This window comes from Scyliorhinus torazame, chromosome 25 (genome assembly GCF_047496885.1).
Source record: "Scyliorhinus torazame isolate Kashiwa2021f chromosome 25, sScyTor2.1, whole genome shotgun sequence".
NCBI classification, from domain to species: domain Eukaryota; kingdom Metazoa; phylum Chordata; class Chondrichthyes; order Carcharhiniformes; family Scyliorhinidae; genus Scyliorhinus; species Scyliorhinus torazame.
The window spans coordinates 2,502,110-2,526,080 of record NC_092731.1 but is presented as its reverse complement, the minus strand read 5'-3'; the positions used below and the strand labels follow the sequence as shown (position 1 = coordinate 2,526,080).

The window sequence follows — 23,971 nt, the reverse complement described above, 5'->3', positions numbered from 1 at the left end:
TCGCACTGTCACAGACAGGGTTCGACAACCCCCTGGGCTCCATGGCTGCAAACCTGCAGACCCCTGTCGATACCAGCACGGGCCTCCAGGACTGGCAGCGCCAGATGTCGGGGGCGCGTCGGATGGCCAGTCCGTTCGCATCCCCCACCCATGTAGAGGCCTGGGGGCCATCGGGCACCCCGAGGGAGGAGGAGGTGGTGTGGTCCGTCCCGGCTCCCTCTGTAGGGGAGGTCCCGGTACACCGCGACACCTCGGACTCCCCCCCTTCCGTCCCAGGTGCATCGGGTGGGCAACGGGCAGGACAGGCTGGCAGCTCGCCATCCCAGTCGCCCGGGCCACAGCCTGGCCCATCTAGGCCAGGACGCCCCAGGAAACGGCCGCCAAAGGGATCCAGTGTCAGAGGGCAGGAATCACAGGAGTCCACCTCCAGTTCTGCTGTACCGTCTGGGGAACCACGTAGACGTAGTCAAAGGGCCCGTAAGGCCAAACAATTAGACACTGAGTAAGTTGGCACGGGTGCAGGGCACAGATGAGTTTTAGGGGCTAGGGCACGTGCATGAACTCCTTTGGTTATTAAAGTCAATGTTACACCTACCGAAGCTGCCTTTGTGCTCTGTCCAAAGTGTGCGGGCGTGTCATGTACGTTGAGCGCAAGTGTGTGTGTGACGGGTGGTCTTACCTCAGCCCCAGGTGAGTCTGCCCCCTTCCCCCTGGGCCGCCATCAACATCCCCCGGGCAGAGGACGGGACCGTGCCCTGCAGTGTCACAGCCGCATGCAGGGATGGTCCGGGTGGATGGTGGTACTGTGGCCATGGGTCAGACATAGTCCAACGATGTAGAGCCAGGAGCTCATCGGAGGCGGGTTGTCATCATCCTCCATGGCCTGCGATAGACACGCGTCCACCCGCAACTGGGTGAGCCCGGCCCGTTGTGCCGCCGGTGGATCGGCAATTGTGGGGGGGGGGTGGTGTGCATGCGGGTGGGGTGTGTGGGGTTGGGGAGGGGGGTGAGGGTGCTGGGTGGGTGGATGGGTGGGGGGTGTGGGTGGTCGGCTGTTGTCATGGTGTGCGGTCTGTGGCCATACTACCCGATTCCCACGCCCATCTAGTCAGTGAAGCGGGCGTCTATCAGTCTGTCCCGTGCCCGCTGGGCCAGCCGGTAACGGTGGACAGCCACCTGCCTGTGTCTACCCCGTCTGCCCTGACCATTGCCCCCATCCCCCTCATCTGGGGAGGACTGGGCCTCTTCCTGCTGCTCCTCCACTCCGCCGTCCTCTGCCTGCGGCACATCGCCCCTCTGCTGGGCTATGTTGTGCAGGACGCAGCACACCACAATGATGCGGCCGACCCTATCTGACCGATACTGGAGGGCGCCCCCAGAGAGGTCCAGGCACCTGAAACGCATCTTCAGCACGCCAAAGCACCTCTCGATCACTCCCCTTGTCGCTACATGGGCATCATTGTAGCGGTTCTCCGCCTCATTGCGTGGCCTCCGTATAGGCGTCATCAGCCACGATCGCAATGGGTAGCCCCTGTCGCCCAGCAACCAGCCCCTCAGCCGGGGATGGCGTCCCTCGTACATGCCGGGGATGGATGACCGCGACAACATGAATGAGTCGTGTACACTGCCTGGGTGACGGGCGCAGACGTGCAGGATCATCATGCGGTGGTCGCAGACCATCTGTACGTTCATTGAATAGGTCCCCTTCCTATTAGTGCCGTGGGGCCGCGACGTCCTCCTCCCCCTCCTCGTCCTGTCGGTCAGGTGTCCCTCCAGCCTGGGCGGCTGCCGCCTGCCCCTCTGCGGCAGCCTGCGCCGCCTCTCTGGCACGCTCCTCCTCCTCCTCCTCCTCATCCTCATCCAGGGCAACATAGACATGAGCGGCTGCCACCACGGCGGCCAACATCGCTGGATGGTCTGAAAACATGATGACCTGGTGGGGGGGAGGGGAACGACGACATGTCATCATTGCCCATATCCCCTCCTCCCCCCAGCCAGGTGGCATGGACCGCATGGGTCCAACTGTTGGAGGCTGGCACCTGGCCAGGTGGACCAACTCATTTGCCCTCCCATCACCCATCCCGGCTCGGACCCCCTCCCCAACCTCCACCCCAGCACGGACCCCCCCCAACCCCCAACCTCCACCCGGCACGGACCCCCCCCCCCCCCAACCTCCACCCCGGCACGGACCCCCTCCCCAACCTCCACCCCAGCACGGACCCCCCCCAACCCCCAACCTCCACCCCGGCACGGACCCCCCCCAACCTCCACCCCAGCACGGACCCCCCCCAACCCCCAACCTTCACCCCAGCACGGACCCCCCCCAACCCCCAACCTCCACCCCAGCACGGACCCCCCCCCCAACCTCCACCCCGGCACGGACCCCCTCCCCAACCTCCACCCCAGCACGGACCCCCCCCAACCCCCAACCTCCACCCCAGCACGGACCCCCCCCCCAACCTCCACCCCGGCACGGACCCCCTCCCCAACCCCCAACCTCCACCCCAGCACGGACCCCCTCCCCAACCTCCACCCCAGCACGGACCCCCCCCCCAACCTCCACCCCGGCACGGACCCCCTCCCCAACCTCCACCCCAGCACGGACCCCCTCCCGGCACTCCCCCGGAGCCCAGCCTACTCTAACCACCCCCCCTCCCGCAGCACACACACACACACAAGCCGAGACACACCTCTGCTCACGCAATCAGTCTGCGGCCACGCCATTTCCTGCCCAGAGCCAACCCCCCAGGCCGTCACTCACCTCCTCGCTGGTCGGCGTGAGCCTGGAGCACCGGGTCACGCCGATGAAAAGGAGGTTTGATTCACGTCGACGTGAACGGTCATCACGTCGACGGGACTTCGGCCCATCCGGAAGGGAGAATATCGGCAGGCTGAAAATCGGCTGCCTTGCGCAGACCCGTGACATTCTCCGCGGCAGCGGCGCCATTAATGCCCCGCCGACTTTTCTCCCTTCGGAGACTTCGGCGGGGGCGGGGGCGGGATTCACGGCGGCCAACGGCCATTCTCCGACCCGGCGGGGGGTCGGAGAATGACGCCCAATGTGTGTGAGTGTGACAGTGTGTGAGTGTGACAGTGTGTGAGTGTGACAGACAGTGTGTGAGTGACAGTGTGTGAGTGACAGTGTGTGAGTGACAGTGTGTGAGTGACAGTGTGTGAGTGTGACAGTGTGTGAGTGACAGTGTGTGAGTGATGGACAGTGTGTGAGAGTGACAGTGTGTGAGTGTGACAGTGTGTGAGTGTGACAGTGTGTGAGTGTGACAGTGTGAGACTGACAGACAATGTGTGTGAGTGTGACAGTATGTGAGTGTGACAGTGTGAGACTGACAGACAGTGTGTGAGAGTGACGGTGTGTGAGTGTGACAGTGTGAGACTGACAGACAGTGTGTGAGAGTGACGGTGTGTGAGTGTGACAGTGTGAGATTGACAATGTGTGTGAGTGTGACAGTGTGTGAGTGTGACAGACAGTGTGTGAGACTGACAGGCGGTGTGTGTGTGACAGTGTGTGAGTGTGACAGTGTGAGACTGACAGACAATGTGTGTGAGTGTGACAGTGTGTGAGTGTGACGGTGTGTGAGTGTGACAGTGTGAGACTGACAGACAGTGTGTGAGAGTGACGGCGTGTGAGTGTGACAGTGTGAGACTGACAGACAATGTGTGTGAGTGTGACAGTGTGTGAGTGTGACAGTATGTGAGTGTGACAGTGTGTGAGTGTGACAGACAGTGTGTGAGACTGACAGACGGTGTGTGTGTGACAGTGTGTGAGTGTGACAGTGTGAGACTGACAGACAGTGTGTGAGAGTGACGGTGTGTGAGTGTGACAGACAATGTGTGTGAGTGTGTAAAACTATTTCCGTTACTTTCAATTGCTTTGCCTCATTTTCCTGACGAACATATATCAGTTCACATTTCTCTGCATCAAATTTAATCTGCCCAGTTTCCAGTGTCTGTGTCCTGACAACTGCACCATCATTTTCACTGGTCACACATTACTCGGTTTTATGTGATCTACAAGTTTTGAAATGCCCTGTACCTGTATCGACATAGGTCGATGTGTAACACCTGCCCAACTTTCACCTCGAAACACTTTAACGCACTGTGAAATTTAGCTTTTGAACCTCCCAGTAGTTTAATGCCTGAGGATTATTAAACCTGAGCTGAAGTAAGTTTGAGATGTTTCCCGAGCAAAGTCCCAGAGAGTGAAGAATAGGTCACAATGGTGGCTGCCACGTGGGTGCTCTAAGTTCAGCCAACTCATAAAAGCTTCTCTTTGCAGATGTGAATGAGTGTGAAGCCATCCAGGGTGTCTGTGGTTCCGCAGTCTGTGAGAACGTCGGTGGTTCATTCTTCTGTCTTTGCCCGGATGAAAACGAAGAGTTTGAACCCAGGACTGGACGGTGTATTCGAAGAGTTGTCCAAGGTACATTTATTGGCCGCTGAGTTCTCTGCTGTCCCCTCAACTCTGTTTCTCTAGTGAGCAGGGTAATACCGCCCCTCCCCTCCAGAAAGCATGACTGACGTATTTACCACAGCTCACACCCGTACATTAGCGATATCTTCCACCAGGTTCAACCAATACCAGTTTCTGTGCAATTCATTGAAAAGTGACTGAGAACATTGTTACAATAAATGTTACTACCCTTGAGGAAGGCCAGAGTCTGTGAGGAGTTAAAAGCTGAGGCCCAAATCTCCGACCGCATATCACGTCAGAAACTGACCCCGACCCAGCCATATAAATACTGTGGCGACCAGAGAAGGTCAGTGTTTGGGAATTCTAACCTGGGCAACTCACCTCCTGACTCCCCAAAGCCTGTCCACCACCCACAAGGCACAAGTCAGGAGTGTGATGGAATATCTCCACTTGCCTGGATGAGTGCAGCTCCAACAACACTCAGGGCGTTTGACTCCCTTCAGTAGAAAAAAGCCCCATGTCATCGACACCCCATTCACCATCTTCAACATTCACTCCCTCCACCACTGATGCACAGTGGCAGCCGTGTGGACCATCTACAAGATGCACTGCAGGAACTCACCAAGGCTCCTCAGACAGCACCTTCCAAACCCACGATCACTACTATCGAGAAGGACAAGAGCAGCAGATACGTGGGGACCCCACCACCTGGAGGTTCCCCTCCAAGTCACTCATCTTCCCGACTGGGAAATATATCGGCCGTTCCTTCACTGTCGCTGGGGCAACATCCTGGAACTCCCTCCCGAACAGCACAGTGGGTGTATCTACACCTCAGGGACTGCAGCGGCTCAAGAAGGCAGCTCACCCCCACCTTCTGAAGGGCAATTAGGGATGGGCCCGGCCAGCGACACGTAGATCCCAAGAACGAATCTAAAACAATCTATTTAATGAGCCAGCTCCTCCTGGATTCCCAGGGAGGGAGCGGGGAAATTGAAAAGAGAATCCTAATATAAAGTTAGTCACACACTAGAACAGGATAAGGAAACATTCCATTGCGGCTGAATGAGAGGAGCGAGTACACCAGACAGGAATAGTGGAAAAGCTGAGAATGGATTAAGACCAGAAAAAGTCGGAACAGGAGTGGCCATTCTGCCCTTCGAGCCTGCTCTGCCATCCAATAGGATCATGGCTGGTCCGATATTCCTCACATCCACTTTCCTACCCTTTCCCTGTGACCCTCGATTTACTGACTGCTGAAGAATCTATTCTCAGCCTTAAACATACACACGGACTCTGCCCCCCCCCCCCCCCCCCCCCCACCAACCCAGCTCTCTGTGACACGGAATCCCAGAGACCCACCACCCTCGCAGAGAAGAAATCCCCCCTCATCTCAGTGTGAAATGGGCTCCCCTTTGTTCTGACACTGCCCTCTGGGTCCTCAAACTCTCCCATGAGGGAAACATCCTCCCAGCATTTACCCTCCTGGTGTTTTGTCTGAGTGTCAATACAGAACTTTAGAATAGAGGGGGCAGGAATAAACGGAAAGTTAGAATTTTCTTCAGGGTTTGTGTATGAGACAGAAATGATGTGAACATTGAGGATTAAATTGGATGGATGGATGATGAACAAATGGATGAAAAGATAGAGAGCAGAGAGGGTTAATACGATTAGAATTATTTCCTCGTGTGGAGGATAAATGCCGATGTGAACTGGTTTGAGTGAATGGCCCTGTTTCTGTGGGTGTATAAATGCACGGGGCAGAGACGGTGATGGAGGATCCGTCAGGTTCCTGGGTGAGTTGCTGCTCTTTAGCTTTTGACTTTTTCTTGTCTTTTTCAGGTCGGCCGATGTACCTGGGAGAGTCCCCAAGGGAGGAGAATGAGTGTTACTACAATCTAAATGACGCTCAGCTGTGTGAAAACATTCTGGCAAAGAATGTCACAAGACAGGAATGTTGCTGCACTGTCGGGGAGGGCTGGGGAAGAGAGTGCAAAATCTACCAATGTCCTGTGCCTGGATCAGGTAAGACCAGGTACACCAAACTGCAATTAACCCGAAAACTCACTTGCTGCTTCAGAGCAATTCAAACAACCAGGCTGATATGTTAAGAACTCAGCTGCTGTGAAATACTCGGGTATTCCAAATCCCAGAAGGGAAATTTTGAATTCCGATTCCGAACTGTATGTTTTGCTATTTGGCAGAATGTGAAGAAAGATTTGAAGACCAGTGAGGAAGATTCCGGTCTTGTTGTAATAACTAAACAAAATAAATGTTTATTAAACAGTAAAACACACAAAAAAGGCAACTAAAAACATACATTTAACAGCAATGATGGCTACCAACAATATTGTTAAAGTTACCCAGTTCCAAATCCCTCTATTTTCCTAAACTCAGAGGTAAACGTCCCTAAGCAACATCCCATAGGTTTTAAAACCAAAAGGTAAATCCAGCAATGGGCAGCACGGTAGCATTGTGGTTAGCACTGTGGCTTCACAGCTCCAGGGTCCCAGGTTCGATTCCCGGCTTGGGTCACTGTCTGTGCGGAGTCTGCACGTCCTCCCCGTGTGTGCGTGGGTTTCCGCCGGGTGTTTCCTCCCACAGCCCAAAGATGTGCTGTTAGGTGGATTGGCCATGATAAATTGCCCTTAGTGTCCAAAAAGGTTAGGGAAGGTTATTGGGTTATGGGGATAGGGTGGAAGTGAGGGCTCAAATGGGTCGGTGCAGACTTGATGGGTCGAATGGCCTCCTTCTGCACTGTATGTTCTATGTTCTAATTGTTAACCACACTCGGCACCTAGACCTCTTTTGGGATTGTTTCTGATTTAGAATCAAAACAACTGGTGCTTCAAACAGGATTCCACAGCCAGTAATTTATTCTCTGCTGTGGCGGTGATCTGAGCCCAGCCCAGCTCAGCCCAGCCCAGCCCAGCCCAGGCCAGCCCAGCCCAGGCCAGCCCAGCTCAACCCAGCTCAACCCAGCCCAGCCCAGCCCAGCCCAGCCCAGCTCAACCCAGCCCAGCCCAGCCCAGCCCAGCCCAGCCCAACCCAGCCCAGCCCAGCCCAGCCCAGCCCAGCCCAACCCAGCCCAGCCCAGCCCAGCCCAGCCCAGCCCAGCCCAGCCCAGCCCAGCCCAGCCCAGCCCAGCCCAGCCCAGCCCAGCCCAACCCAGCCCAGCTCAACCCAGCCCAGCCCAGCCCAGCCCAGCCCAGCTCAGCCCAGCCCAGCCCAGCCCAGCCCAGCCCAGCCCAGCTCAGCCCAGCCCAGCTCAACCCAGCCCAGCCCAGCCCAGCTCAACCCAGCCCAGCCCAGCCCAGCCCAGCCCAACCCAGCCCAGCTCAACCCAGCCCAGCCCAGCCCAGCTCAACCCAGCCCAGCCCAGCCCAGCTCAGCCCAGCCCAGCCCAGCCCAGCCCAGCCCAGCCCAGCCCAGCCCAGCCCAACCCAGCTCAACCCAGCCCAGCCCAGCCCAGCCCAGCCCAGCCCAGCCCAGCCCAACCCAGCCCAGCTCAACCCAGCCCAGCCCAGCCCAGCTCAACCCAACCCAGCCCAGCCCAGCCCAGCCCAGCCCAACCCAGCCCAGCTCAACCCAGCCCAGCCCAGCCCAGCTCAACCCAGCCCAGCCCAGCCCAGCTCAACCCAGCCCAGCCCAGCCCAGCCCAGCCCAGCCCAGCCCAGCTCAACCCAGCCCAGCCCAGCCCAGCCCAGCCCAGCTCAACCCAGCCCAGCCCAGCCCAGCCCAGCCCAGCCCAGCCCAGCCCAGCCCAGCCCAGCTCAACCCAGCTCAACCCAGCCCAGCCCAGCCCAGCCCAGCCCAGCCCAGCCCAGCCCAGCCCAGCTCAACCCAGCCCAGCTCAACCCAGCCCAGCCCAGCCCAGCCCAGCCCAGCCCAGCCCAGCCCAGCTCAACCCAGCCCAGCTCAACCCAGCCCAGCCCAGCCCAGCCCAGCCCAGCTCAACCCAGCCCAGCTCAGCCCAGCCCAGCCCAGCCCAGCCCAGCTCAGCTCAACCCAGCCCAGCCCAGCCCAGCCCAGCCCAGCCCAGCCCAGCCCAGCCCAGCCCAGCCCAGCCCAGCCCAGCTCAACCCAGCCCAGCTCAACCCAGCCCAGCCCAGCCCAGCCCAGCCCAGCCCAGCTCAACCCAGCCCAGCCCAGCCCAGCTCAGCTCAGCCCAGCCCAGCCCAGCCCAGCTCAACCCAGCCCAGCCCAGCCCAGCCCAGCCCAGCCCAGCCCAGCCCAGCTCAGCCCAGCCCAGCCCAGCCCAGCCCAGCCCAGCTCAACCCAGCCCAGCCCAGCCCAGCTCAACCCAGCCCAGCTCAACCCAGCCCAGCTCAACCCAGCACAGCCTAGCCCAGCCCAGCCCAGCCCCGCCCAACCCAGCCCAGGCCCGCCAGTTTCTTACAGAGGATGAACCCGGTCACTGATATAATACTCTTTCTTTTGACTTTCTTACCTGAATGACGTGTCTTCAATGTCTATGTCTCTGTATTTACATTGTGTATTTATCGTATGTCCTATGTTTTTTTCATGTATGGAACTGGACTGTACGCAGAGCAATACTTTTCTCTGTACTCGGTACACATTACAAATCTAAATCTAATGATATTTCTTCACAAGCTCGTCCTTTTCGAATGTAAATGTGAAATTCACCCTCATCTCTTTTGAACATTTACCGTCTGTGCCGTAACTCCTGGGATACACTGCCCTTCTCTGAGCTAAATCTATGTTTCCAGGGTTGCTTGGCGAAGCTGTATATCAAACATCTCCGTCAATCTGTCTTGCTAACCAATTCCATGTTCTCCTTTAATCACACATTCACCAGGTCACGTTCCCAATTCTGAGATTCCTTAATTTTAATCTTATCACAACTCCTGACATAAAATCCATTCACCAGCTCTTGGACAAAAACATCCACAGAACCGAGTTTCAACAGTAATAAAGAGTTAATTTATCAGAAAAGGTCTTTTTTGGCCTAGAAAGAAAATAGGAGCAGGAGCAGGCCCTTTGAGACATTGTGACCATGGCTGATGATCCAACTCGACAGCCTAATCCCGCTTTCCCCCATATCCTTTGATCACCTTCGGCCAAAGTGCGATATCGAACTGCTTCTGAATATATACAATGTTTTGGCCTCAACTACTTCCTGTGGTAACGAATTCCACAGGCCGACCACTCTCTGGGTGAAGAAACTTCTCATCTCTGTCCAAATGGTCTAACCCGTATCCTCAGACTGTGACCCCTGGTTCTGGACTCCCCCCACCATCGGGAACATTCTTTCTGAATCTGCCCTGTCTAATCCTGTGAGAATTCAATAGGTTTCTATGAGATTCCCCCATCATTTTGCTGAACTCCAACGACTACAGCCCTAAACGATTCAATCTCTCCTCATACGTCAGTCCCGCCATCCCAGGAATCAGTCTGGTAAACCTTCGCTGCTCTCCCTCGAGAGCAAGAACATCCTTCCTCAGAGAAGAGATCAAAACTGCTCACAATACTCCAGGTGTGGCCTCAAGAAGACCCTGCCGGGGGGAGTAGCAGGAAACTTGATGCCATCCATGGACTCGGGGTGTCCCCCTCGGGATCGGGGTGGCCTGGCTCTGCCCCTGTCAAGGTAGAGGCCTTATCAGTGACTGCTACTCACCTGGACCATGAGCTGTCTCCTCCCAGAGAGGCCTTCTGAAAATCCTTCTGAATATCAAATAAACCACATTCCCCTCATCAACTCTACTAGTTACATCCTTGAAGAATTCCAGTCGATTTGTCAAGCATGATTTCTGCTTTTTTATAATAATCTTTATTGTCACAAGTTGGCTTACATTAACACTGCAATGAAGTTACTGTGGAAATCCCCTAGTCTCCACATTCCGGCACCTGTTCAGGGACACAGGGAGAGTTCAGAATGTCCAAATTACCTAACAAGCACATCTTTGGACTGTGGGAGGAAACCGGAGCACCCGAAGGAAACCCACGCAGACACGGGGAGAACGTGCAGACTCCACACAAACAGTGACCCAAGCCGGGAATCAAATCTGGGGCCCTGGCGCTGTGAAGCAACAGTGCTAACCACTGTGCTACAGTGCTGTCCACATCACAAATCCAGGCTGACTCTGTCCGATCCTGCCATTGTTTTCTCAGTGCTCTGCGATTAAATCTTTGATAATGGATTCTAGAATTTCCCCCACTACTGACGTCAGGCTGACTGGTCTATAATTCCCTGTTTTCTCTCTACCTCCCTTTTTACATAGTGGAGTTACATTAGCCACCCTCCAATCTGCAGGAACTGTTCCAGAGTCTATAGAATCCCGGAAGATGACCACCAAGGCATCCACTATTTCTAGAGCTACTTCCTTATGCACTCTGGGAAGTAGATTATCAGAACCTGGGGATTTACCAGCCTTCAATCCCATCAATTTCCCCAACACCATATCTCTACTAATATTGATCTCCTTCAGTTCCTCTCTCTCACTAAACCCTGCATTCCCCAACATTTCTGAGATCTGATTTGTGTCCACATTTGTGAAGACAGAACCAAAGTATGTATTCAATTGCTCAGCCATTTCTTTGTCCCTATTATATGTTCCCCTGTTTCTGACTGTAAGGGACCTACATTTGTCTTCACCAATCTTTTTCTCTTCACGTACCAATAGGAACTTTTACAGAAAGTTTTTATGATCCCTGCAAGCTTGCTTTCGTACTCTATTTCCCCCTTCTTAATCTATCCCTTGGTACTCCTTTGCTGAATTCTAAACTGCTCCCAATCCTCTGACCTGTTGTTTTTCTTGGCCAATTTGTATTCTCACTCCACAGTATAAATATCTCCCACTTTCTCTGTCTGTTAGCTTTGACAAAGGGTCATCTGGACTCGAAATGTCAGCTCTTTTCTCTCCCTACAGATGCTGCCAGACCTGCTGAGATTTTCCAGCACTTTGGATCGGATACTATCCCTAATTTCCCTTGTGGCCATGGATTGGCCAACCTTCCCATTTTACTTTTGTGCCTGACAGGAATGGACAATTGTTGCAGTTCCCCCATGTGCTGTTTGAATGTTTACCATTGCCTATCCACCATCATCTTTTTGATTAACATTTCCCAATCCATCAACAGGTTGCAAAGAGATCTTATTGAGGGATGTTAGACAGTTAAAAGTATGAAAATAAGAAATAAGAGCAGGAATAGATCATTCAGCCCCTCAAACCTCTCTGTCATTCAATAAAATCATTAATCTTCTCCTTTAACTCCATTTATAGCACCTGAGAGTTCAATTTCCCTCGATACTCTGGGAGACCAAACGGCTCTGCATCTCAGTCTTTATCATATTCAACGATGGATCTGCCACATCCTCTGGGTTAGAAAATTCCAAAGATTTACAACCCTCTGGGTGAAGAAATTCCTCCTCAGTCTGAAATGATTGGCCCCTTACCCTGAGACTGTGCCCCGTGTTCTAGATACCAGCGGAAATAATCTCTCAGCAACAACCCATCAAACCCCCTCAGAATTTGCTGGTTTCAATGAGTTTACCGTGCAGAAGGAGGCCATTCGGCCCATCGAGTCTGCACTGGCCCTTGGAAAGAGCACCCTGCCCGAGCACACACCTCCACCCCATCCCCCGCAACCAGTAACCCCACCTTACCTTTTTTGGACACTAAGGGCAATTTATCGTGGCCAATCCTCCTAACCTGCACATCTTTGGACTGTGGGAGGAAACCGGAGCACCCGGAGGAAAACACGCACACACGGGGAGATCATGCAGACTCCGCACAGACAGTGACCCAAGCCGGGAATCGAACCTGGGACCCTGGTGCTGTGAAGCAACAGTGCTAACCACTGTGCTACTGTGCTGCCCAATCACTCCAGGGACCAATCTAGCGAATCTTCACCTCCAATTCAAGTATATCCCTTCATAAATATGGTCATTCTTTAAATTAAACAATAAAACGAGAGTTAGGTGAAGTTTCCATGAAGTAAAAGTTCAATTCCAGACAAACATTAAAACTCTCTTCAAACAGTAATCAATGCTGGACTTCCATTGAAGGAGTGAGGGTGAAAATCATGAATTAATTTAACAATTAGAGAATAACAGGGGGAGAGGGTGTGCCTTGGTGGCTGAACAAAGATCCCGGATATCCCCAGACAGAAACTTCACCAGACCCGCGGAATAGTTTCAGAATTTTATTCTGCAGTATCACTGTTTGCCCTGCCGGTGGCGCAGTAACTGAAACAAAAGCAAAATCCTGCAGATGCTGGAAGTCTGAAATAAAAACAGAACATGTTGGAAAATCTGAGAGGGCCTGGCAGGGTCTGTGGAGCGAGAAACAGAGTTAAAGCTTCAGCTCAATGACCTTTCATCAGAACCAGCAAGTAGATACAGGAAAAGGAGTGGGAGAAGAGCAAGAGATAAGGGGCTGGACACTGCTGGTGGGATCCTCCATCCCCGGGGATTTCCCGACGGGGTGGGCTGCCCACAATCAGAAACCCCATTGGCCGACTGGCGGGACGGAGAATCCCACCCAAGCTGTGTGATAGGGTGGAGGGCAGGAAAGATTAAATGACAGGAAGGAAGAGATGATAGGGCCATACAACAGGAGACAGTAATGGGATAAGAACACAAATGAACGATGGGTCAGATTGGAAACGGCAATATCATCATCAAGTTACTGCCCCCAAAAATGGGAGCAGAGGTCAGGCTCTGAAATTGTTAAACTCAGTACTGAGTATGAAAGTGTCAAATCGAGATGTACCATGAGAATATGTTGAGCTACATTGGAACAGCACAGAGGGACTGAGCTGAGAGAGGTCAGCTTGTGGGTGGGGCAGAGAATTAAAATATTAAAATGACAGTGAGAACCAACAGCTGCTTCTGAAAGCAACAAGGCTGCTGAAAATGATGAAAATGCTGTTTACAGCTGACACCCTCTGCAAGGCACGATTCAGGAGGGCCATGCTCTTCGCTTGTCACGTGTACCGTCTACAAGATGCACTGCAGTATCTCACCAAGGTTCCTCAACAGAGAACAAAGAAATGTACAGCACAGGAACAGGCCCTTCGGCCCTCCAAGCCCGTGCCGACCCTGCTGCCCGACTAAACTACAATCTTCTACACATCCTGGGTCCGTATCCCTCTATTCCCATCCTATTCATGTATTTGTCAAGATGCCCCTTAAATGTCACTATCGTCCCTGCTTCCACCACCTCCTCCGGTAGCGAGTTCCAGGCACCCACTACCCTCTGCGTAAAAAACTTGCCTCGTACATCTACTCTAAACCTGGCCCCTCTCACCTTAAACCTATGCCCCCTAGTAATTGACCCCTCTACCCTGGGGAAAAGCCTCTGACTATCCACTCTGTCTATGCCCCTCATCATTTTGTAGACCTCTATCAGGTCGCCCCTCAACCTCCTTCGTTCCAATGAGAACAAACCGAGTTTATTCAACCGCTCCTCATAGTTAATGCCCTCCATACCAGGCAACATTCTGGTAAATCTCTTCTGCATCCTCTCTAAAGCCTCCACATCCTTCTGGTAGTGTGGCGACCAGAATTGAACACTATACTCCAAGTGTGGCCTAACTAAGGTTCTATACAGCTGCAACATGACTTGCCAATTCTTATACTCAATGCCCCGGCCAATGAAGGCAAGCATGCCGTATGCCTTCTTGACTACCTTCTCCACCTGTGTTGCCCCTTTCAGTGACCTGTGGACCTGGACTCCTAGATCTCTTTGACTTTCAATACTCTTGAGGGTTCTACCATTCACTGTATATTCCCTACCTGCATTAGTCCTTCCAAAATGCATTACCTCACATTTGTCCGGATTAAACTCCATCTGCCATCTCTCCGCCCAAGTCTCCAAACAATCTAAATCCTGCTGTATCCTCCGACAGTCCTCATCGCTATCCGCAATTCCACCAACCTTTGTGTCGTCTGCAAACTTACTAATCAGACCAGTTACATTTTCCTCCAAATCATTTATATATACTAGAAATAGCAAAGGTCCCAGCACTGATCCCTGTGGAACACCACTGGTCACAGCCTTCCAATTAGAAAAGCATCCTTCCATTGCTACTCTCTGCCTTCTATGACCTAGCCAGTTCTGTATCCACCTTGCCAGCTCACCCCTGATCCCGTGTGATTTCACCTTTTGTACTAGTCTACCATGAGGGACCTTGTCAAAGGCCTTACTGAAGTCCATATAGACAACATCCACTGCCCTACCTGTATCAATCATCTTAGTGACCTCCTCGAAAAACTCTATCAAGTTAGTGAGACACGACCTCCCCTTCACAAAATCATGCTGCCTCTCACTAATACGTCCATTTGCTTCCAAATGGGAGTAGATCCTGTCTCAAAGAATTCTCTCCAGTAATTTCCCTACCACTGAAGTAAGGCTCACCGGCCTGTAGTTCCCGGGATTATCCTTGCTACCCTTCTTAAACAGAGGAACAACATTGGCTATTCTCCAGTCCTCCGGGACATCACCTGAAGACAGTGAGGATCCAAAGATTTCTGTCAAGGCCTCAGCAATTTCCTCTCCAGCCTCCTTCAGTATTCTGGGGTAGATCCCATCAGGCCCTGGGGACTTATCTACCTTAATATTTTTTAAGACACCCAACACCTCGTCTTTTTGGATCTCAATGTGACCCAGGCTATCTACACACCCTTCTCCAGACTCAACATCTACCAATTTCTTCTCTTTGGTGAATACTGATGCAAAGTATTCATTTAGTACCTCACCCATTTCCTCTGGCTCCACACATAGATTCCCTTGCCTATTCTTCAGTGGGCCAACCCTTTCCCTGGCGACCCTCTTGCTTTTTATGTACGTGTAAAAAGCCTTGGGATTTTCCTTAACCCTATTTGCCAATGACTTTTCGTGACCCCTTCTAGCCCTCCTGACTCCTTGCTTAAGTTCCTTCCTACTTTCCTTATATTCCACGCAGGCTTTGTCTGTTCCCAGCCTTTTAGCCCTGACAAATGCCTCCTTTTTCTTTTTGACGAGGCCTACAATATCTCTCGTTATCCAAGGTTCCCGAAAATTGCCGTATTTATCCTTCTTCCTCACAGGAACATGCCGGTCCTGAATTCCTTTCAACTGACACTTGAAAGCCTCCCACATGTCAGATGTTGATTTGCCCTCAAACATCCGCCCCCAATCTATGTTCTTCAGTTCCTGCCTAATATTGTTATAATTAGCCTTCCCCCAATTTAGCACATTCATCCTAGGACCACTCTTATCCTTGTCCACCAGTACTTTAAAACTTACTGAATTGTGGTCACTGTTACCAAAATGCTCCCCTACTGAAACATCTACCACCTGGCCGGGCTTATTCCCCAATACCAGGTCCAGTACCGCCCCTTCCCTAGTTGGACTGTCTACATATTGTTTCAAGAAGCCCTCCTGGACGCTCCTTACAAACTCTGCCCCGTCTAAGCCCCTGGCACTAAGTGAGTCCCAGTCAATATTGGGGAAGTTGAAGTCTCCCATCACCACAACCCTGTTGTTTTTACTCTTTTCCAAAATCTGTCTACCTATCTGCTCCTCTATCTCCCGCTGGCTGTTGGGAGGCCTGTAGTAAACCCCCAACATTGTGACTGCACCCTTCTTATTCCTGATCTCTACCCATATAGCCTCACTGCCCTCTGAGGTGTCCTCCCGCAGTACAGCTGTGATATTCTCCCTAACCAGTAGCGCAACTCCGCCTCCCCTTTTACATCCCCCTCTATCCCGCCTGAAACATCTAAATCCTGGAACGTTTAACTGCCAATCCTGCCCTTCCCTCAACCAGGTCTCTGTAATGGCAACAACATCATAGTTCCAAGTACTAATCCAAGCTCTAAGTTCATCTGCCTTACCCGTAATACTTCTTGCATTAAAACATATGCACTTCAGGCCACCAGACCCGCTGTGTTCAGCAACTTCTCCCTGTCTGCTCTGCCTCAGAGCCCCACTGTCCCTATTCCCTAGATCTCCCTCAATGCTCTCACCCTCTGACCTATTGCTCCCGTGCCCACCCCCCTGCCATACTAGTTTAAACCCTCCCGTGTGACACTGGCAAACCTCGCGGCCAGGATATTTATGCCTCTCCGGTTTAGATGCAACCCATCCTTCTTATATAGGTCACACCTGCCCCGGAAGAGCTCCCAGTGGTCCAGATAACGGAAACCCTCCCTCCTACACCAGCTGTTTAGCCATGTGTTTAGCTGCTCTATCTTCCTATTTCTAGCCTCACAGGGAGTAATCCCGAGATTACAACCCTAGAGGTCTTGTCTTTTAACTTTCTGCCTAGCTCCCTGAACTCCTGCTGCAGGACCTCATGCCCCTTCCTGCCTATGTCGTTAGTACCAATATGTACAATGACCTCTGCCTGTTTGCCCTCCCCCTTCAGGATGCCCTCTACCCGTTCGGAGACATCCTGGACCCTGGCACCAGGGAGGCAACATACCATCCTGGAGTCTCTTTCACATCCACAGAAGCGCCCATCTGTGCCCCTGACTATGGAGTCCCCTATTACTATTGCTCTTCTGCGCTTTGACCCTCCCTTCTGAACATCAGAGCCAGCCGTGGTGCCACTGCTCTGGCTGCTGCTGTTTTCCCCTGATAGGCTACCCCCCCCGACAGTATCCAAAGGGGTATATCTGTTCGAGAGGGGGACAACCACAGGGGATTCCTGCACTGACTGCCTGCCCTTTCTGGTGGTCACCCATTTCTCTGTCTGCACCTTGGGTGTGACCACATTTATATAACTGCGATCTATGACGCTTTCCGCCACCTGCATGCTACTAAGTGCATCCAATTGCTGCTCCAACCGAACCTTGCGGTTTGTGAGGAGCTCCAGTTGGGTGTACTTTCTGCAGATGAAGCCATCCGGGATGCTGGAAGCCTCCTGGACCTGCCACATCTCACAGTCAGAGCACTGCACCCCTCTAACTGACATTGCGTCAATTAATTCGAATTAAAAGTTTTTTGTTTTTTTAAATTTATATTAAAAAAAAATTTTTTCAAAGTTACTGTTAACTATCTGTTACCTAGCACTAGATTTCTAATAGAAATGTGAAAGCTAAATATAGTACTCTCCGATCTCTGGCTTAGATATCCCTCTAAATTATAATTAAGTAATTATGTTTAATTAGTTACCAATGCTTAATTTTTTTAATTTAGTGGAGATTCCCAACCAGCCACTCAGGTCACGGCTTTTCTGTGATGTCAGTTCAGTTCCCCCCCCCCGACACACACACAATTTGAAAAAGGTATAAAAGTAAAAATGAGTAAAAATCACTTACTTACCTTCTTACCTTCTGAGTGTCTGAGATGTTCTCAGGTTTTCTCCCTGACAGAGACTGCTCCTCCTCCTCCGAACGGCTCCCGAAATTAGACCGCGATCTTTTAAAATCTCCGCTCCAAGTCGCAGCTCCCGCGCTTTTTAAATCTCCCGGCTCTCTCTCCTCCCGCGCTGTTTTCACTGTCCCGGCTCACTCTCCTCCCGCGCTGTTTTCACTGTCCCGGCTCTCTCTCCTCCCGCGCTGTTTTCACTGTCCCGGCTCACTCTCCACTCGCGCTGTTTTCACTGTCCCGGCTCTCTCTCTCCACTCGCGCTGTTTTCACTGTCCTGGCTCACTCACCTCTCGCGCTGTTTTCACTGTCCCGGCTCACTCACCTCTCGCGCTGTTTTCACTGTCCCGGCTCACTCAGCTCCCGCGCTGTTTTCACTGTCCCGGCTCACTCACCTCTCGCGCTGTTTTCACTGTTCCGGCTCACTCACCTCTCGCGCTGTTTTCACTGTCCCGGCTCACTCACCTCCCGCGCTGTTTTCAATGTCCCGGCTCACTCTCCTCCCGCGCTGTTTTCAATGTCCCGGCTCTCTCTCCTCTCGCGCTGTTTTCACTGTCCTGGCTCACTCTCCTCCCGCGCTGTTTTCAATGTCCCGGCTCACTCTCCTCCCGCGCTGTTTTCAATGTCCCAGCTCACTCAGCTCCCGCGCTGTTTTCAATGTCCCGGCTCACTCAGCTCCCGCGCTGTTTTCACTGTCCCGACTCACTCTCCTCCCGCGCTGTTTTCACTGTCCCGGCTCACTCAGCTCCCGCGCTGTTTTCAATGTCCCGGCTCTCTCTCCTCCCGCGCTGTTTTCACTGTCCCGGCTCTCTCACCTCCCGCGCTGTTTTCACTGTCCCGGCTCACTCTCCTCCCGCGCTGTTTTCACTGTCCCGGCTCACTCAGCTCCCGCGCTGTTTTCAATGTCCCGGCTCTCTCTCCTCCCGCGCTGTTTTCACTGTCCCGGCTCTCTCACCTCCCGCGCTGTTTTCACTGTCCCGGCTCACTCTCCTCCCGCGCTGTTTTCACTGTCCCGGCTCACTCACCTCCCGCGCTGTTTTCAATTTCCCGGCTCACTCACCTCTCGCGCTGTTTTCACTGTCCCGGCTCACTCACCTCTCGCGCTGTTTTCACTGTCCCGGCTCTCTCAGCTCCCGCGCTGTTTTCACTGTCCCGGCTCTCTCTCCTCCCGTGCTGTTTTCAATGTCCCGGCTCACTCACCTCCCGCGCTGTTTTCACTGTCCCGGCTCTCTCTCTTCCCGCGCTGTTTTCGCTGTCCCGGCTCACTCTCCTCCCGCGCTGTTTTCGCTGTCCCGGCTCACTCTCCTCCCGCGCTGTTTTCACTGTCCCGGCTCACTCACTCTACTGCCCTCTGCTGGATACTTGTCTTCTCTTGAACAGCTAGGGTCTCTTGCTCAGGTACGCCTCCAAGTTAGGGTGAGCACATGGACGTATGCAAATTTCCCCTGCGACGGCCAATCAGCAGCTCCGCTCTACTGCCCGCTGCTGGCCTTCCAAACCCATGGCCACTACCATCTAGAAGGACAAGGACAGCAGATATCTGGGAACCCCACCACCTGGAGGTTCCCCTCCAAGTCACTCACCACCCTGACTGGGAAATATATAGAACATAGAATATTACAGTGCAGTACAGGCCCTTCGGCCCTCGATGTTGCGCCGACCTGTGAGACCACTCTAAAGCCCATCTACACTATTCCCTTATTGTCCATATGTCTATCCAATGACCATTTGAATGCCATTAGTGTTGGCGAGTCCACTACTGTTGCAGGTGGGCATTTCACACCCTTACTACTCTCTGAGTAAAGAACCTACCTCTGACATCTGTCTTATATCTATCTCCCCTCAATTTAAAGCGATGTCCCCTCGTGCTAGACATCACCATCCGAGGAAAAAGCCTCTCATTGTCCACCCTATCTAATCCTCTGATCATCTTGTATGCCTCAATTAAGTCACCTCTTAACCTTCTTCTCTCTAACGAAAACAGCCTCAAGTCCTTCAGCCTTTCCTCATAAGATCTTCCCCCCATACCAGGCAACATTCTGGTAAATCTCCTCTGCACCCTTTCCAATGTTTCCACATCCTTCCTATAATGCGGTGACCAGAATTGCACGCAATACTCCAAATGCGTTCGAAACTCAATCCCTCTACCAATAAAAGCTAACACACCGTACGCCTTCTTAACAACCCTCTCAAACTGGGTGGCAACTTTCAGGGATCTATGTACATGGACACCGAGATCTCTCTGCTCAACCACACTGCCAAGAATCTTACCATTAGCCCAGTACTCTGTCTTCCTGTTATTCCTTTCAAAATGAATCACCTCACACTTTTCTGCATTAATCTCCATTTGCCACCTCTCAGCCCAGTGCTGCAGCTTATCTATGTCCTTCTGTAACTTGTAACATCCTTCCGCACTGTCCACAACTCCACCGACTTTAGTGTCATCTGCAAATTTACTCACCCATCCTTCTACGCCCTCCTCAAGGTCATTTATAAAAATGACAACCAGCAGTGGCCCCAAAACAGATCCTTGTGGTACACCACTAGTAACTGGACTCCTGTCTGAACATTCCCCATCAACCACCACCCTTCGTCTTCTTCCAGCTAGCCAATTTCTGATCCAAACTGCTAAATCACCATGAATCCCATGCATCAGTATTTTCTGCAGTAGCCTACCGTGGGGAACCTTATCAAACGCTTTACTGAAATCCATATACACCACATCAACTGCTTTACCCTCATCCACCTGTTTGGTCACCTTCTCAAAGAACTCAATAAAGTTTGTGAGGCACGACCTACCCTTCACAAAACCGTGTTGACTATCTCTAATCAAATTATTCCTTTCCAGATGATTATACATCCTATCTCTTATAAACCTTTCCAAGATTTTGCCCACAACAGAAGTAAGGCTCACTGGTCTATTGTTACCGGGGTTGTCTCTACTCCCCTTCTTGAACAACATTTGCTATCCTCCAGTATTCTGGCACTATTCCTGCAGACAAAGATGACTTAAAGATCAAAGCCAAAGGCTCCGCAATCTCCTCCCTAGCTTCCCAGAGAATACGAGGATAAAGCCCATCTAGCCCAGGGGACTTATCTATTTTCACACTTTCCAGAATTGCTAACACCTCCTCCTTATGAACCTCAAGCCCTTCTAGTCTAGTAGCCTGAATCTCCGTATTCTCCTCAACAACATTGTCTTTTTCCTGTGTGAATACTGACGAGAAATATTCATTTAGCACCTCTCCTATCTTCTCGGACTCCAAGCACAACTTCCCACTACTGTCCTTGACTGGCCCGACTCTTACCCGAGTCATTTGTTTATTCCTGACATATCTATAGAAAACTTTAGGGTTATTCTTGATCCTACCTGCCAAAGACTTCTCATGTCCCCTCCTGGCTCTTCTTAGCTCTCTCTTTAGGTCCTTCCTAGCTAACTTGTAACTCTCGAGCGCCCTAACTGAACCTTCATGTCTCATCTTTACATAAGCCTCCTTCTTCCTCTTGACAAGTGTTTCGACTGCTTTAGTAAACCACGGTTCCCTCGCTCGACCACTTCCTCCCTGCCTGACAGGTACATACTTATCAAGGACACGCAGTAGCTGTTCCTTGAACAAGCTCCACATTTCCATTGTGCCCATCCCCTGCAGTTTCCCTCTCCATCCGATGCATCCTAAGTCTTGCCTCATCGCATCATAATTGCCTTTCCTCCAGATATAACTCTTGCCCTGCGGTATATACCTATCCCTTTCCATCACTAAAGTAAACTTAATCGAATTGTGGTCACTATCACCAAAGTGCTCACCTACCTCCAAATCTAACACCCGTCCTGGTTCATTACCCAGTACCAAATCCAATATGGCCTCGCCTCTCGTTGGCCTATCTACATACTGTGTCAGGAAACCCTCCTGCACACATTGGACAAAAACGGACCATCTAAAGTACTCGAACTATAGCGTTTCCAGTCAATATTAGGAAAGTTAAAGTCCCCCATAACAACTACCCTGTTGCTTTCGCTCCTATCCAGAATCATTTTTGCAATCCTTTCCTCTACATCTCTGGAACTTTTCGGAGGCCTATAGAAAACCCCTAACAGGGTGACCTCCTTTCCTGTTTCTAACCTCAGCCCATACTACCTCAGTCGATGCGTCCTCATCAAACGTCCTTTCTGCCACCGTCTTACTGTCCTTGACTAACAATGCCACCCCTCCCCCTCTTTTACCACCTTTCCTGAGCTTACTGAAATATCTAAACCCCGGCACCTGCAACAACCATTCCTGTCCCTGCTCTATCCATGTCTCTGAAATGGCCACAACATCGAAGTTCCAGGTACCAACCCATGCTGCAAGTTCACCCACCTTATTCCGGATGCTCCTGGCATTGAAGAAGACACACTTTAAACCACCTTCCTGCCTGCCGGTACACTCCTGCAACTGTGAAACCTTACTCATGACCTCACTACTCTCAACCTCCTGTATACTGGAGCTACAATTCAGGTTCCCAAGCCCCTGCTGAACTAGTTTAAACCCTCCCGAAGAGCATTTGCAAATCTCTCCCCCCCCACCCCGCCCCCCCTCCCAGGATATTGGTACCCCTCTGGTCCATGTGTAGACTACATCGTTTGTAGACGTCCCACCGACCCCAGAATGAGCCCCAATTATCCAGAAATCTGAAACCCTCCCTCCTGCACCATCCCTGTAGCCACGCGTTCAACTCCTCTCTCTCCCTATTCCTCGTCTCGCTATCACATGGCACGGGTAACAACCCAGAGATAATAACTCTGTCCTAGATCTAAGTTTCCACCCTAGCTCCCTGAATTCCTGCCTTATATCCCTATCCCTTTTCCTACCTGTGTCGTTGGTACCTATGTGGACCACGACTTGGGGCTGCTCCCCCTCCCCCTTAAGGATCCCGAAAACACGATCCGAGACATCACGCACCCTGGCACCTGGGAGGCAACAAAACCAACCGCGAGTCTCTCTCGTTCCCACAGAATCTCCTATCTATCCCCCTAACTCTGGAGTCTCCAATGACTAATGCTCTACTCCTCTCCCCCTTTCCCTTCTGAGCAACAGGGACAGACTCTGTGCCAGAGACCTGTACCCCAAGGCTTACCCCTGGTAAGTCTTCCCCCCAACAGTATCCAAAGCGGTATACTTGTTACTAAGGGGAATGACCACAGGGGATCCCTGTACTGACTGCTTCCTCCCAGCCCCTCTCACCGTTACCCATCTATCTTTATTCTTCGGAGTAACTACATTCCTGAAGCTTCTATCTATAACCACCTCTGCCTCCCGAATGATCCGAACTTCATCCAGCTCCAGCTCCAGTTCCCTAACGCGGTTTCTGAGGAGCTGGAGATGGGTGCACTTCCCACAAATGAAATCAGCAGGGACACTGTCGGCGTCCCTCACCTCAAACATTCTGCAGGAGGAACATTGCACTACCTTCCCTGCCATCCCCTCTTGATAAAAAAAGAAAATGAAAGAAAGAGCTTACCTGTTATTCACTCCCCTTCTCAGCAAGCACTCACTCAGCAACCTCTGCGCCCCGCACGATAACACCTGAGGGAAAATAAAAGAAAAACGACTTACCAGTCACCAGCCAATCCCTTACCTGCAGGCTGTGATGTCACGGTTCAATTTCTTTCTACTTCTACCTGCCCTCGAGCCTTCCTCTTGATCTTTACGGCGGTTGTTTCTTTTTGGTTAGAGGAGGGGATAGGGAGGGAAACACTGAAGAAGTGTTTCAAGTTCAAGTGTCACTTGACAACAGCTCCTCCACAAACCACGTTCAAGTCCGGGTGAGGACACGGACGTATGCAAATATCCCCACAGCAGCCAATCAGCATCTCCGCTCTACTGCCCTCTGCTGGGGAAAACCCTGGAAGTCCCTCCCTAACAGCACACCATCAGCTTCTCAGGGATGGGCAATGAATTTTGGGGAACTGAGTGACACCGACATCCTGAATTATTAACACTTTGCAGAATTTAATCTCCTGTACCTGAATATTTTTCCTTCTGTACTCTAGATGAATATCGGACTCTGTGTCCTCGGGGGCAAGGATTCCTCTCGATCCCACAGTCATCTTTTGGAAGGAACTACAAAGGTCAGTTTGCTGCTGGTAAAAGGCTCCAGGAAAATTAGAATCAAGGATCCCTCCAGGGCAGAAGGAGGCCATTCGGCCCATCAGGTCTGCACAGACCCTCTGAAGGAACGCCCCGCC

The 23,971-nt window shown here is 52.0% G+C and overlaps 1 protein-coding gene across 3 annotated transcripts in view; it reads left to right on the top strand.

The window, feature by feature from the left end:
- Window positions 1-23,971, top strand: part of ltbp4 (latent transforming growth factor beta binding protein 4) — a 504,953-nt gene that overhangs the window by 441,041 nt on the left and 39,941 nt on the right. For all 3 annotated transcript variants that reach the window (XM_072489893.1, XM_072489894.1, XM_072489895.1), the window contains 3 exons: window positions 4,295-4,438; window positions 6,269-6,451; window positions 23,777-23,854. In XM_072489893.1, the coding sequence (XP_072345994.1) occupies window positions 4,295-4,438; window positions 6,269-6,451; window positions 23,777-23,854 (405 nt within the window). The remainder of the gene's footprint in view (window positions 1-4,294; window positions 4,439-6,268; window positions 6,452-23,776; window positions 23,855-23,971) is intronic.